The sequence below is a fragment of the Balaenoptera ricei genome, chromosome 7 (genome assembly GCF_028023285.1).
Source record: "Balaenoptera ricei isolate mBalRic1 chromosome 7, mBalRic1.hap2, whole genome shotgun sequence".
Classification (NCBI taxonomy): domain Eukaryota; kingdom Metazoa; phylum Chordata; class Mammalia; order Artiodactyla; family Balaenopteridae; genus Balaenoptera; species Balaenoptera ricei.
Window position 1 is genome coordinate 65,468,957 of NC_082645.1, and position 15,843 is coordinate 65,484,799.

General features: G+C 35.8%; 1 protein-coding gene across 2 annotated transcripts in view; it reads left to right on the plus strand.

The window, feature by feature from the left end:
* AGPS (alkylglycerone phosphate synthase) overlaps positions 1-15,843 on the plus strand; it is a 142,511-nt gene that overhangs the window by 112,284 nt on the left and 14,384 nt on the right. For both annotated transcript variants that reach the window (XM_059928160.1, XM_059928161.1), the window contains 2 exons: positions 6,317-6,416; positions 8,544-8,601. In XM_059928160.1, coding sequence (XP_059784143.1) covers positions 6,317-6,416; positions 8,544-8,601 — 158 coding nt within the window. The remainder of the gene's footprint in view (positions 1-6,316; positions 6,417-8,543; positions 8,602-15,843) is intronic.

Here is a 15,843-nt window from a genome sequence, read left to right on the forward strand (position 1 = left end):
GGTGATGGTGGCCTCATAGAATGAGTTTGGGAGTGTTCCTTCCTCTGCAATTTTTTGGAAGAGTTTGAGAAGGATGGGTGTTAGCTCTTCTGTACATGTTTGATAGAATTCACCTGTGAAGCCATCTGGTCCTGGACTTTTGTTTGTTGGAAGATTTTTAATCACAGTTTCAATTTCATTACTTGTGATTGGTCTGTTCATATTTTCTATTTCTTCCTGGTTCAGCCTTGGAAGGTTATACCTTTCTAAGAATTTGTCCATTTCTTCCAGGTTGTCCATTTTGTTGGCATGGAGTTGCTTGTAGTAGTCTCTTAGGATGCTTTGTATTTCTGCAGTGTCTGTTGAAACTTCTCCTTTTTCATTTCTCATTTTATTGATTTGAGTCCTCTCCCTCTTTTTCTTGATGAGTCTGGCTAATGGTTTATCAATTTTGTTTATCTTCTCAAAGAACCAGCTTTTAGTTTTATTGATCTTTGCTATTGTTTTCTTTGTTTCTATTTCATTCATTTCTGCTGTGATCTTTATGATTTCTTTCCTTCTACTAACTTTGGGTTTTGTTTGTTCTTGTTTCTCTAGTTGCTTTGGGTGTAAGGTTAGATTGTTTATTTGAGATTTTTCTTGTTTCTTGAGGTAGGCTTGTATAGCTATAAATTGCCCTCTTAGAACTGCTTTTGCTGCATCCCATAGGTTTTGGATCGTCGTGTTTTCATTGTCATTTGTTTCTAGGTATTTTTTGATTTCCTCTTTGATTTCTTCAGTGATCTCTTGGTTATTTAGTAACGTATAGTTTAGCCTCCATTTGTTTATGTTTTTTATGTTATTTTCCCTGTAATTGATCTCTAATCTCATAGCATTGTGGTTAGAAAAGATGCTTGATATGATTTCAATTTTCTTAAATTTACTGAGGCTTGATTTGTGACCCACGATGTGATCTATCCTGGAGAATGTTCTGTGCGCACTTGAGAAGAAAGTGTAATCTGCTGTTTTTGGATGGAATGTCCTATAAATATCAGTTAAATCTATCTGGTCTATTGTGTCATTTAAAGCTTCTGTTTCCTTATTTATTTTCGTTTTGGATGATCTGTCCATTGGTGTAAGTGAGGTGTTAAAGTCCCCCACTATTACTGTGTTACTGTCAACTTCCTCTTTTATAGCTGTTAGCAGTTGCCTTATGTATTGATGTGCTCCTATGGTGGGTGCATATATATTTATAATTGTTATATCTTCTTCTTGGATTGATCCCTGGATCATTATATAGTGTCCTTCCTTGTCCCTTGTAACATTCTATATTTTAAAGTCTATTTTATCTGATATGAGTATTGCTACTCCAGCTTTCTTTTGATTTCCATTTGCTTGGAATATATTTTTCCCTCCCCTCACTTTCAGTCTGTATGTGTCCCTAGGTCTGAAGTGGGTCTCTTGTAGACAGTATATATATGGGTCTTGTTTTTGTATCCGTTCAGCAAGCCTGTGTCTTTTGGTTGGAGCATTTAATCCATTTACGTTTAAGGTAGTTATCGATATGTACGTTCCTGTGACCATATTCTTAATTGTTTTGGGTTTGTTTTTGTAGGTCCTTTCTTCTCTTTTGTTTCCCACTTAGAGAAGTTCCTTTAGCATTTGTTGTAGAGCTGGTTTGGTGGTGCTGAATTCTCTTAGCTTTTGCTTGTCTGTAAAGCTTTGATTTCTCCATTGAATCTGAATGAGATCCTTGCTGGGTAGAGTAATATTGGTTGTAGCTTCTTCCCTTTCATCGCTTTAAGTATATCATGCTACCCCTTCTGGCTTGTAGAGTTTCTGCTGAGAAATCAGCTGTTAACCTTACGGGAGTTCCCTTGTATGTTATTTGTCATTTTTCCCTTGCTGCTTTGAATAATTTTTCTTTGTCTTTAATTTTTGCCAATTTGATTACTATGTGTCTCGGCGTGTTTCTCCTTGGGTTTATCCTGTATGGGACTCTCTGTGCTTCCTGGACCTGGGTGGCTATTTCCTTTCCCATGTTAGGGATGTTTTCCACTATAATCTCTTCAAGTATTTTCTCTGGTCCTTTCTCAATTTCTTCTCCTTCTGGGACCCATATAATGCGAATGATGTTGTGTTTAATGTTGTCGCAGAGGTCTCTTAGGCTGTCTTCATTTCTTTTCATTCTTTTTTTTTTTTTAATTTTTGTTTATTTATTTATTTATTTTTGGCTGCATTGGGTCTTCGTTGCTGCACGTGGGCTTTTCTCTAGTTGCGGCAAGTGGGGGCCACTCCTCGCTGCGGTACACGGGCCTCTCATCACGGCAGCCCCTGTTGTTGCGGAGCACAGGCTCCAGGCACATGGGCTTCAGCAGTTGTGGCACGTGGGCTCAGTAGTTGTGGCTCGAGGGCTCTAGAGCGCAGGCTTAGTAGTTGTGGCGCACAGGCCCAGTTGCTCCGCAGCATGTGGGATCCTCCCGGACCAGGGCCTGAACTCGCGTCCCCTGCATTGGCAGGCAGACTCCCAACCACTGTGCCACCAGGGAAGCCCTTCTTTTCATTCTTTTATCTTTATTCTGTTCCTCAGCAGTGAATTCCACCATTCTGTCTTCCAGGTCACTTATCCGTTCTTCTGCCTCAGTTATTCTGCTATTGATTCCTTCTAGTGTAGTTTTTTTTTTTTTTTTTTTATTTATTTATGGCTGTGTTGGGTCTTCGTTTCTGTGCGAGGGCTTTCTCTAGTTGCGGCAAGTGGGGACCACTCTTCATCGCGGTGTGCGGGCTTCTCACTATCGCGGCCTCTCTTGTTGCGGAGCACAGGCTCCAGACGCACAGGCTCAGCAATTGTGGCTCACGGGCCTAGTCGCTCCGCGGCATGTGGGATCTTCCCAGGCCAGGGCTCGAACCCGTGTCCCCTGCATTGGCAGGCAGATTCTCAACCACTGCGCCACCAGGGAAGCCCCCCTTCTAGTGTAGTTTTCATTTCACTTATTGTATTGTTCATCTCTGTTTGTTCTTTAATTCTTCTTGGTCTTTGTTAAACATTTCTTGCATCTTCTCTATCTTTGTCTCCATTCTTTTTCCGAGGTCCTGGTTCATCTTCACTATCATTATTTTGAAGTCTGTTTCTGGAAAGTTGCCTATCTCCACTTCATTTAGTTGTTTTTCTGGGGTTTTATCTTGTTCCTTCATCTGGTACATAGCCCTCTGCCTTTTCTTCTTGTCTATCTTTCTGTGAATGTTAAATTGTGCTTTTGCTGGGTACGACAATAAAATTCTTACATGAGATGTGAGGAAAACATCTTTCTTATACCGTAACTGTTCACGTCAGTCAGAAGAGTATCCTTGAAATAGTCTTTTATGCTTCTTTGTGGGAGAGACACGGTTTGAAGAACATTTCAGGAAGTACTAAGTCAAGTGTGTGTATTAACATCTGTTAGAACAAGTATATTTGGGGTGGAATGTAAAGGCTTAAAATGTGGATTTTAGAGATGTTTGGCTGGGCATTCGATATATCTGAGGGAGGGGAGAAAGGGGCCTTGTTCTGTTTAATAAAAAACTTATAACATGGTAACGCTACTGGTAGCTTAGTGACTGATCTTGGTGAGAACCTTTCCAAATTAAAGGAGTAAAAATGTACCTGTTCTTTTTTTTTTTTTTTTTTTAATTTGGACGTATCTTTAAAAACCGCGGTGTGGTGGGGATGGTGGTGTGCTGAATTGGGCGATTGGGATTGACATATATACACTGATGTGTATAAAATTGATGACTGATTAAAAAAAAAAATGAACCTTTTATCTTAAAGTTCTTAAACCGCAAGAAAAAAAAGTGTATTTATTTATATTATCAACCTAAGTTGATACTTAGTTCTTCTCTTGACAATCTAGTCTGTCAAGCCTCTTATTATTATAAAACTGAAAACAAACAGGCCCAATAATCCGAAAGTCATTTGTTAACAGTAAAATCTGAAACATTTAAAATAATAGAATCTATTTCTGTGTAGTTGAGGATTTTTTATTCTTTTGCTTTGGCGAGTGGCAGCTTAACAGATACTCTCCTCTCTTCCTTCTTCTGCCTTACCTCTCTCTTCAGCATCCCTTGAGACTTCTCCCCCTTCATTATGAAAATACCATTGTGATATACCACTACTTACTGAAAGTTATTGGGAAGTAAAATATTCTGCCTTAGGACACCTTCTGTAACAATACTTAAGTCTTGGTTCTTTAGAAGGTACTTACTTATAAGGCCTAAGGATCTTCATTATGTATTGTATTGCAGGTAGATAGAATTGGTATACATATTCTGAATTGATATGTCATTTATTACATAGCTGTTTTTTTAAGAAGGATTTTCTGGTAAAAGCTGAACACTCAGCTTCTGTGATCATCTTATAAAACCAAAGTTTAGAATGTGCAAAGTCTAAGTTAATTGAATGATTTTGCTAAATAGGAGTTTTAAATATAGTTTTTATAGCACATATTTGATTAACGCTTAACTATAGTTTGATTTTACTTTAGTTTGATTTGAGCTGATTAACAGTGGCTAAGGAGATTATTCTGTGTTGAGTGTAAATGTTGAATGTGTGAGATGTAATTTTTAAACCAGTTTTTTAAAAAGCTATTCTGAAATTAATTTAAAATAGTTATAGATCTCATTGAAATCAAAGATCCCAAGGAAAAGAATTGAGCTGTAGGATGCATTTATTAAGTTCATTTATTTCATTTCTGTCTTTTAAAAGGTACTTTGTATATTGGAATAGGAATTCTAACCCTAAATTTTCTGAGGAAGTTTTGTGGGAAGGACTTCCTAACCAGTGAGTCTAACACAAGTACAGTACTCCAAAAAGTATATAGCACAAAAATTTTTTAGAAATTAAAGAATAATATAATGACTTTGGCAGCCAGACTTTCTCTTGTGCAGATGATTTTGGAAGACATTAGTGTTTACGTGTCTTAAATGATAGAATTGATCTATTAAAAGGTATTAGTTCTGTCACTTTCTGAAATGGCCCCAGATTAAGGTTTTCCCAAAAATGTTATTTTTACTTTGTTTGAGATACTGATCACTCAAGCTTTGTTGTAATTTTAGAAGCCTCCTTATCTACTGAAAACTGAATTGTGTAATATAGCTCTTGGATCTGTTGGAAGGTGGCAATGTTCTATTAATATTTAGTTATATTTTCTATTTATTGATATTAATGATTCTCATATGAGTGATGTATATTTTACTAATTGCTGTAAACTCATTTCATTCATGTATCCTTTAAATTTATTTAGATTTGGTTATTCGTAGTGATAGTGCCCTTGCAGTTAACATGGTTTTCCAATTTTTCTTCAACTTTGTAAATCTGGTAGTTAAAATGTAAACATTCAAGGGATCTTTTTTATGGGTGAATTAACACTAGAAGAAAAACACAGCTGGCAAATTGACAGTAGCATTGTTAAACAGTTCATTTCTTATGTTCTGAGGCACCTAACATTTGGCCTAAAAGGCCATTAAAATTTTAGATTAGATTCTGTTTGTATTGTGTAGTAAAAAAAGTATTTCCTCTGTATTTGCTCTTTCTGTTAAGTTAAATTCTTTGTGGGAACCTTTGTAAATTGCATTCAGAGATTTGACTGTGATTACCTTAGCTCCCTTTTAAATGCTTCACCTAATTACATTTTGAAAGCCCAGATATATATCATGTATATGATTTATTAATCTAACATTCTTGATATCTTTTGCAAATATATATACAACATGCACACATATGGGACCTAGAGTGTAAAACCTTCAGAGATACTATCTTAAGGCCATGTCATTCAATTTGTTTTCAAAGTTGTTACTAATAATGTGAACTTGGTGAAGGTGCTGTGTTTTACCCAGTCTGATCATTTTTAGTATTTGAACATTTTTCTTGTTTTCTAGTTTTAAGTTCTCATATGTATTTCTGTTAACTTTGAGGAAGCTTAGAAGACTTATAATGGATTACCAAGTTCCATGTAGTCTGTTTTGGGGCTGTCTATAATTGCAGTATACTTTGTTAAAAAAGAAAAAAAACCCTTCTGAGGAATTGGAATTTTGTTTATTTCAGGCCAGTTGGAGAAATATTTACATTATCTTAAAATTAAAAAAATTTTTTGGGGTAATAGTCCAGACTTACCAAAAAAGTTATAAAAATAGTACAAGTAGTTCTTAGATATCCTTTATCCAGCAAATCTATTTTCCGTCCACGGAGTAAGAGGGTGGGTAGAGAATGAGATTATGGCTTAAGCAAATCATTCAGACAATCTTGTCTTTAAGTTTCTAGATGTTAAATCTGATTTCACTTAACTTAAAGCCTTGTGGGGGATTTTGTCTGTTTGTTTTTTAGGGTGACTCAGACTTATGATGCAGGTGCATGTATCTATTTCTACTTTGCCTTTAACTACAGGGGAATCAGTGACCCACTGACTGTGTTTGAACAAACTGAGGTAATTTTGCATACCTGAATATAGCTCTTACATTCTTTTATTAATTTAAGTAAACTTTACTATCAGTTTATGAATTTTAGTTTGACTGTCTTTAATAACTTGTGGTTTACCTGGTTGATAGCCCATAGAAATGAGAAACATAATTTTTACACTGGATTGAATACTGAATTAGAAGTCTAAAATTCATATTCCCTATACATATTACAATTAATATTCTAAAATTAATATTCTGTAGCCTGTGATTCTTTGGATGTTACTTATAGTATATAATACCTGATTAAATTAAATGACAGAAGACTATAGGGATCCTTGATATCACTTTGGCAGCCCGCCCAGCTCCATATGGTGACTGCTTCTGAGGTCAGCAGCTCTAAAGCTCTTGGTCTATGTTGCTGTAATTTCCTCATTCTAGGTTTATAATTTTTTTGTTTGCTTAAGTTATATGTAGGCCTTTGAGGTTCATTTGCCAGCAGTTTCTATTACATTTCTTAAATGACCTTAAGTGTCTAATTTTTATAACGTCTTCTGTTTGATAGTCAATATTTCTTATGACAAGTATGCCTAGAGTTGAAGAAACAGACTAGACTGTGGAGGAAGCAGGAGGAGACTGGGGTTTGTTAAAGCCTCAGGTGTCCTAGTGTTAACTCTGTTGCCTGCCAAAGGTAGTACCACAAGATGATTTTCACTGGCGCAGTTTTAGACCCAAACCACAGGGTATGGTTGGCTCCCTCTTATGCCTCCTTTTTTTTTTTTTCTTTTTTTTTTTTAAAAAAAACAGCTTTTCTGAAGTATAATTAAGATATAGTAAACTGCACATAATATGTACAGTTTCATGGGTTTTGACATATGTATGCACCTGTGAAATTGTAACCCCAATCAAAATAATGAACATATCCATCATCCTCAAAAGTTTGAGTCCTTTCCTGTCACCTTAGCCTTTTAGTGTTTTGGTATTGCCCTCTGGCTACCCAAAGGCCCCTTCCCCATAGTGCTACAAAAATGAAAGTGTTCCTTCTTTCCCTAGCCAAACTGCCATTCTCTAAGTGCTGCTGATTTCAAGTAGTTATTGCTTTACTTAAAATAATTTGTTAGGAGACATAATCTCTTAGAGTAGAGCTAGCATATGTATGATTCATTTGAAAAACCCTAAATCCTCAGTGATGAGGGTTCTTATAAATTACTTTGCCATGAGATGTGGTCCATCTGTCCCTCCTGAAGGGAGGGCCTCTTCTACTGTGGCCTACCTCTGATGGTTTATACACACCCAAGTAATTCTGGGAGGTTCAGGCACTGTAGGGATTTTACCTCATATCTGTTATATACTCATGAATTGAATGTCATTCCAGTTTCTCTAACCCTTCTTTCACCCTGTACTTCAGTCCTTCTATATATTGCTTTAAGTGTTTATCTTTCTAACCTTATTGCTCTATAAGGAGCCTAGTTGGAGCCTAACATGTTAAGAGGGTAAAACAAGGTTTTTTTTTTCACACTTAGATACCCATAAGCCTGAGAAGTAATTTGTCCCAAGGCATTGACCTAAGAAATGTTCTCCATAAGGGTTTTTATCATTAATCCCTGATAGCTTTGTAAGTGATCTTGAGTCTTAATGCCCACTGTATGATATTAGGCGAGTAATTTAACCATCTAAGCCTCATTTTCTTTATCTGTGAAATAGGAGTAATTGAAATTATTCCATAAGGCTTTAGTGAAAATAACTGAGTTATTCCAGGTAAATTGCTTAGTACTTTTCTGGACATACCATATACAGTCAATTAATGTTTGTTGGTATAGTGAGATATTTACTACAGAGTAGGACCTGACTCCTCACAAAACTATTTTTTTTATTGTTATTAATCATTTAGTGCTGATGAATTGATCATTTTTCCTTCTTTTTCTTTTCTAGAATCTTGATGTAACAATTGTAGACACTGTGACTATTCACTAGAAAAAAACTTATAAAGCTAGGCTGCATATTTTAATTGTTCTTTAAATACAGTTAACCTAAGAGAAAGGAAAATTAGGCTTCTCGTTTATTATTTAGCCCAGAAAGTATGTATCTCCTTTGGGAGCTGGGTCTTACTCTTTCACCTCAAAGTGATCTATTTGTTGTTTTGTTTCCAAATACAGGCAGCTGCTAGAGAAGAAATCCTCGCTAATGGAGGGAGCCTGTCGCATCACCACGGAGGTATTCTTTTTTGGGGGTAGAATTTCTAATATTCCTACTGTTTAAAATATTTGGTTTGATACAGTGCCGGGGGGGTCATAATATGAGTAATTTGAGAGCTCTAGGGCTCTCTTTGAAGTTGTTATGTCTGTCACTGAGGTTACCTGTGCTGTGGTAGTAACTGACAGAAGCTTGATTTGACAAGCCTGCCTAGATAACAGAAGCTAGACAGCCTTCTGAGTTCTCAGGAACTTCATGTCACCCAAGATAGCCCTGCAAGCCTGGGAGGTATTTGACCATTAGAGCAAAAATTTTTAAAGGGGGAAAAGGAACCTACTTAAATGTTTTTTGGTTTTTTAATACATTTATTTATTTTATTTATTTTTATTTTTGGCTGCGCTGGGTCTTCGTTGCTGTGCGCGGGCTCTCTCCGGTTGTGGCGAGCAGGGGCCACTCTTCTTTGCGGTGCGCAGGCCTCCCATTGCAGCGGCCTCTCCTATTGCGGAGCACAGGCCCCAGGGGCGCAGGCTTCAGTAGTTGTGGCTCGCGGGCTCCAGAGCGCAGGCTCAGCAGTTGTGGCGCACAGGCTTAGCTGCTCCGCAGCATGTGGGATCCTCCCAGGCCAGGGCCCGAACCCACGTCCCCTGCACTGGCAGGCAGACTCCCAACCACTGTGCCACCAGGGAAGCCCTACCTAGATGTTTTTCAGCCACTATTGGAATGTAGCTAAAGTCAGTTGTACTATATATTGAATAGCTGTTTGTTCTGCCCACCCAAAATTCAGCAAATTAATCAAGGCGGGATATGACAAAATCTTTTTTCAAGATTTTAATGCTGTTTTAGTATTCCTTTTTGATCATTGTAGTATTTTTATTGGAGAGTTGATCACATCAGTAATAAAAATTATGATATATCTACCTATGTTATATCTACCTAGACATATCTACCAGTGTTTTTAATATATCCCTCAATATAAATTGGTGCCTAGAAGATAGATGTGTGTAGATTTTTTTAATTAAAAAAATTTTTTTAGGGAAGTGCATGAAGATAAATGACCACTGAATTTAAAAATTTCAGCTTATACTCCTACTCTGGATTCTCTGTATCCCTGTTTCCCTGCTTGATTTTCCATCATAGCATTTAGCATTATCTAACATGCTATATATTTATACTTCTTGAGATTAGCTATCTCCTCCTACTGGTAAGTAGGATCCATAAGGACAGGGACTTCTGTTTCATTTCTGTGTACCAGCACCTAGAACAGTGCTTGGCCCCAGTCAGCCCTCCATACGTTTTGTAGGATGATTGAAAGAATTTTGGTAGAAAACAGAGTGGGCTGTGGAGGATCTGTGTTCATATGACATTATTGCAGCCAGGCCTGAAGAAGATTGCTAATGTGGATGAATGAAATAGAAAGACAATTCCCAGCATCATTGTATCAATTTAATCTTTTGCATTCCCTCTACTTTTTCTTAACCTCCACAAATAAATTTCTAACTTAGCTGACTGATCAGCATTAAAGTGAATGAATTTGTTCTTTTCCTCCTTTTCCTGTTTATTACCTTTTGATGGAGATTCTAATGAATGTTAGAACAACAGAAATGAAGGGAAGAAACTGGATATTAGAAACCTCTCAAATGAAATTAAAAACTTTTGATTAATCTAAAAGTCTAAACCTAATTTTGGAACTATAAACATGAGGTATTTCATAAAGGTGCTTAGAATTTTAGCACCTTCCTTTAAAATGTTCAGAAAGCTATATACTTTATTTTAAATGTTTTTTGTATATTTTATTTTAGGATGCCACTATATTACTATGTTTTACGTAGTAATTATATAATATCATTAAGTAATATGTCCTTCATTCTAAATTGATTGCATGGAGGGAGGAAACAGAATAATTTAGCTATAATTACTTATTTGAAGGAAAAAAGAATTTTCCTTTCCATAGCCAACAATTTTGCGTTTTGGTACATGTCAGCAGCCAACAAGTGCACTTTTTCCTTTAAGGTCAGGAACTGTAGGAGCCATGTTTGTGATAGTAAATATGAGAGAGATGTGATTCTGCAAGAGGGTGAGAATAGCCAAATCTTGTACTAAATAGAAAGAAATAGAGGCTTAATTGTTATTTAGATAACTGGGTTAGGTGAACTTATTTCCTTAATTGTGAGAGGATGTTCTTCGTTTACTTAAGCTTTACAGTGCGATAAATTCTACAGAAGTTATGGAAGTGACCAAATGACCTGCAACATTGTGGAGGAAAGCCAAACCAACGCTTTTTTTTCTTGCCAATGACACTTTACTCCTTTAGGATCTATGAGGATATTCAGGTCCCGCCAATAGTGTCTATATGTGAGATGCTGAAAGTCTAGTATGGCAGAAGTGTTGACAATACTTATTCAGGTACACCCCAGACACTGAGAGCTTCTTAGCAGGCTCTAACAGAACCTACATAAACATACTTGAAATAATGTATGTGTGAAGCTGTCATTACAGGAAAAAAAAAAAATACACACAAATTTAAAATAATAAAGAGTTAAGTAATTCTAGTACAAATTTATTTGAGACTTAGACTTTATTTGTGAAAGCTATGGTTAATAATCTGTTTTATTATTCAATAAACACAAATAGAAATTAATTAAAAGAATAGTTGAAAAGATATAAACCTTAATTAACCAAAAGATCATGATTATTCAATTCTTGATTCCAAAGCAAAAAATATAAATAGCTCCTGGGATATTTTTGATACCAAGTATGCCTAATGCTTTTTAATATTGTTGTATAATATGTTTTCCACATTATAAATATTACTGGTCCACTAGGCAATAGGATTTCAAAGAATGGTAGTCCTTCCCTTGAAGGATCTTACAGTCCAGTAAAGTAAAATATTATAGCATTTCAAAAGGCTGCTGATCAAAACTGGTAAGATTATGATATCATCATATTTTAACCAAGATAAGAGTCTCCCATTTTCTTTGAAAAGCACTCAAAAGGTGACTTTAATAAACATGTAAATGCTATAGATGTTAAAACATCAAAGAGAAGGAAGATAAAATAGGGAAAGGAATTAACATTTATAAAGCTGTAAATATTTGCTAGGTGCTCTGCATGACAGTCTCCTTTAATCCTGATCAAAATGCTGTGGAGTAGATATTGTTCCTGTCTTTCAGATGAAGATATATTAAGCCTCTGAGTGTACAGTAACTTACTCCAAAGTATCAGCAATAATTGTTAGTGCCAGAATTTGAGTTTGAACTCAGGTCATCCTGCTTCAGGGTCCTTGTCCTCTGACTTAAGAACATAAAATAGTGAAAATAGGCCAAAAGCTAAAAAGATTGAAATTGAAAGCCTTTGAAAAGAGGCACATGCATTTAAAAGTATATGAGAAGAAATACTAAACATTAGTCTTTCCCTTTTAAAATATAAAACCTCTGTTTCTTTAATTTTGACACTAAGTTAGTTGCTTGTCCTGCTTTAGATGTTAAAACAGAAATGAATGAACATTTTAATTTCCTCCTCATAGCTATTTCATTGTTTTCTCAGTTCTTGCATGTAAGTCAGTTTGACTTTCTGGTTGTTTTTATACTTCCTGATTATAGGTTTCTAACATGTCAGCAGTATCAGGTAATAAAACAAATGCAGGTCAGATCATGTTACAATAAAACTCCTTGTATAATTTATGTGCATTTTCAGGTTCTAGGCTTATAAGCCTTTTTTTGTTGAAGACTCCAAGGTTGATGAAATAATTTAATTTTAGAAATTATTAACTTGAACTTGAATGTAGCAAGGTTTGATTGCATATTAATTTATTGAGAGGTTCTGCCTCATTTAAATAGGAATCTTTTATTTCTATCACATTTCTCATATTTTTTATTTTCATGCAGTCAAAAATATGACTGTGTGGAAACAAATTCTAAACCACTTGGATTCCTCTATGGCTTAGAAAAAGAAACTAGGTAAGCCTGAACACAAAATATATTTCATATGTGCTGGTAAAACGAAGATGCTTTCCCTTTGCTAGGTTGTCTTCTAAACCGCTTTATAAACACTGGCGTGCTCCAGGGCTCAGCCCAGAGCCAGTTCGTTCCTCCGTGTTTCCTCACTCCCTCAATGATTACTTTAGTCCCAGGACTTAAAACACCATCCTTTTGCTCATGACTCCCAAATACCAGAAGGCATCACCACCACCACCCTAGTTCAAATCACTGTTTTTTCCTGCTGGGACGATTGCAGCCTCTTAATTGGTCTGTCCACCTTCACTCCTGTTCCCCTGCTGTCATTTCTCTTGCTGCCCAAGTAATCTTTTTAAAACTCAGTATTTTCTCCTCACATTCAGAATAAAATCCAAAGTCCTTATCAGGTTCTTCAAGGATATACATTGTGTGTATTTATCTCTCTGTCTTCATCTCTTACTACTTTTCCCCTCCAGCAGTAGTGTCCTTCTTGCTATTTCTCAGGCATATCAACCCTCTTCCCCCTTCAAGGCATTTGCTATTTATTCCATCTCTTCCTGATGTTCTTTCTCTTGTTTTTTTCCCCCCAGATATTTGCATGGCTCACTTTCCCATCATGAAGATCTCTGATAAAAATGTCACCTTCTTAGAGGCGTCTTCCCTATTCTCTTGTGTAGTTTATGGGTTCCTCATTCGAATAAGTTCAGTGAGGTTACTGACTGTATCTTGTCCGTCACTGTGTTCCCCAGTCCCTAGAACAGTGACTGGCTGTTCCACATAGAAGTAGATGCTCAATGAATATGTTACGTGTGTAGTTAAGTGCCCAAGCGCTCACAGAACTTTGGGCAATTTTGCAAATTCTCAGACATCTCTGAATTTTTCATGTTAGAATGGCATTAGTCTCCTTGCTAATTTAGCTTCAAATGTTTAATAATCAGGCCTTGTTTGAATATAGGGTCATGTTTAATCATGAAAAAGCTCAGTTTATTCCATAATATTTCTGAGAATGTGTATTAGCAGAGTCAGTTATTCAGTGGAAAAGTAGGGTAAAATAATGTGCCTTTCTCTACAACTGCCCAACACCAGCCATTTTAGTGTTCTTCCGTAGATGCATTATATATGTAAGATTCCATTTAAGCTTTATCTTAAAACAAATCCAAGTTTGAGAGGCTTACAAACAGAGGGGAAAAAAACGTAGGCTTTGGAATCAAATCTGTGTTTGACTCTTGGCTCTGTACTTAACTACCTGTGTGACCTTAGGGAAATAACTTTTCTGAGCTGCAGGTTTCTCATCTGCAAAATGGGAATAGTACCTACCTCAGATTATTGTAAGACTTAAGTGTGATAATGTATGTAAAGCATCAGAAGTGTCCTGCATATAGTAGGTGCTTAAGAAACAGTCGTCTTCTAAAAAAATAAAAGCAGTAGACAGCACCAAGTGAAACTCTGGTTTGTATTCTTAACCCCCTACTCTAACCATTGAAGAAAGGGTTATAGTTTATTTGAAAAAGACCCATATATTCAAGGAATATAATTCAACAATTGTCTTAACATTTTCATCTATAACCTGCAGTTAGTCTCACCCTATAGGAGGTTCTGTTACAATCTGTATGAAAGAGCAGCACAATTGGCAACAAAATTTGCTATAAAAAATGTCTATTTTCATACATGCTTCTCTGCTTAAAGTTAATCATCTAATTTGTAAATTTCAAATATCCTGTGCTATTCAGTATAGTTTCATAAAGCAGAAATCTTTCCATATAAATTTTAAATAGAATGGGTTTAATTATCCTTCTAAAGTTAATAATAGAGCTCTCAAAAGATTGCTTTTTATATGTGTAGAAAAGATTTTCCTTAATTTGCATCCTGAACTTAAAACTCAAGGCAACCTCATAGGAGCATCTTTAGTTACTGACCTTCAGGCAGTATCATGACGTTCTCAGTACCATTTTTGAGTTCAGATGTAGAAGGGCTGGGGGTTGGGAGAGTATTGATGCAGTTTCTCTTAGAGGGTTTGGCCTGTAATTGTGATTAATAACAGTTGCTTTCACTATCTGGAAACAGACAGGCTGGTTTGTCTGCCTACAATCATGCTGTGATAAATGGAGCTATTTTAACTCTGGTTTTGTGTATCAAAGAAAACAGATGTAGTCTGGAACTGGAGGCTATAGGAAATATAAAGCCTGCTTAACTTAATCTTCATAGTGCTTGTTTTTGTAACTGACGAGCTGGTCAGTTTAAACAGCAGTGTTTATGTCAGCCATATATTTAATTTCAATTTATGACTTAAGTTTTTAAGTTGTTCATTTGCTAAAATTATACCTAAGGCCTTGTCAGGAAGTAAAAAACCTTGATTAAATATAACCAGTCTTAGTTTAAATATTGATGTCTTTACCTAACCAAAATTATTTCCTATTGTTCAGAGAATAATTATGGGGTAGCTGCTCTTAACAGTTTTTGTGGTCTTAACATAATCCAATGGTATCAGGAACTTTAAAAGTAAAAAGAGACTACTCAAAATAATGAGCAAAAGATCAGCTTTGTTAAAAACCTATAGTGTGAAATAAAAGACACACAGATTGGAAAGGATGAATGAAACTATCACTGTTTATAGATGACATGATTGTCTTTGTAGAAAATCCCCCCCCCCCCAAAAAAATCTACTAGAACAAGATCAGCAAGATTGCAGAATACAAGAGCACACACCAAGATCAATTGCATTTCTGTATATTAACAACAAGCATATAGAAACTGAAATTTAAAATGCAAGTACCATTTACATATGCTCCAAATAAGACATTTAAATTAACAAAATATGTACATGCCTATGCATAAACCTAATAAAATATATACAGGATCTGTGTTCTGAAAATAACAAAATGCTGATGAAAAAAATCAAAGACCTAAATAAATGGAGAGATGTGTTCATGGATTGGTAGAAAACTGGACATGGTATAAAGATGTCAATTCTCCCTAGATTGATCTACCTATTTAATACAATTCCTTTCAAAATTTCAGAAAGATTTTTAGTAGATACAGAAAAGATTATTCTCAAATTTATATGGTAAGGCAAAGGAACTAGATGGCTAAAACAATTCTGAAAACAGAAGAACAGAGTCATAGGAATCAATTTACCTGATTTCAAGACTTATACAATCATCAAGACTGTGTGGTATTGGAGGAGTGACATATTGATCAATGGAACAGAATAGAGAGCTCAGGAATAGACCCACACGAATATGTCCAACCAATTTTGACAAAGGTATAAAGCAGTCCAGTGGAGGAAGTATATAGCTTTTTCACCAAATGG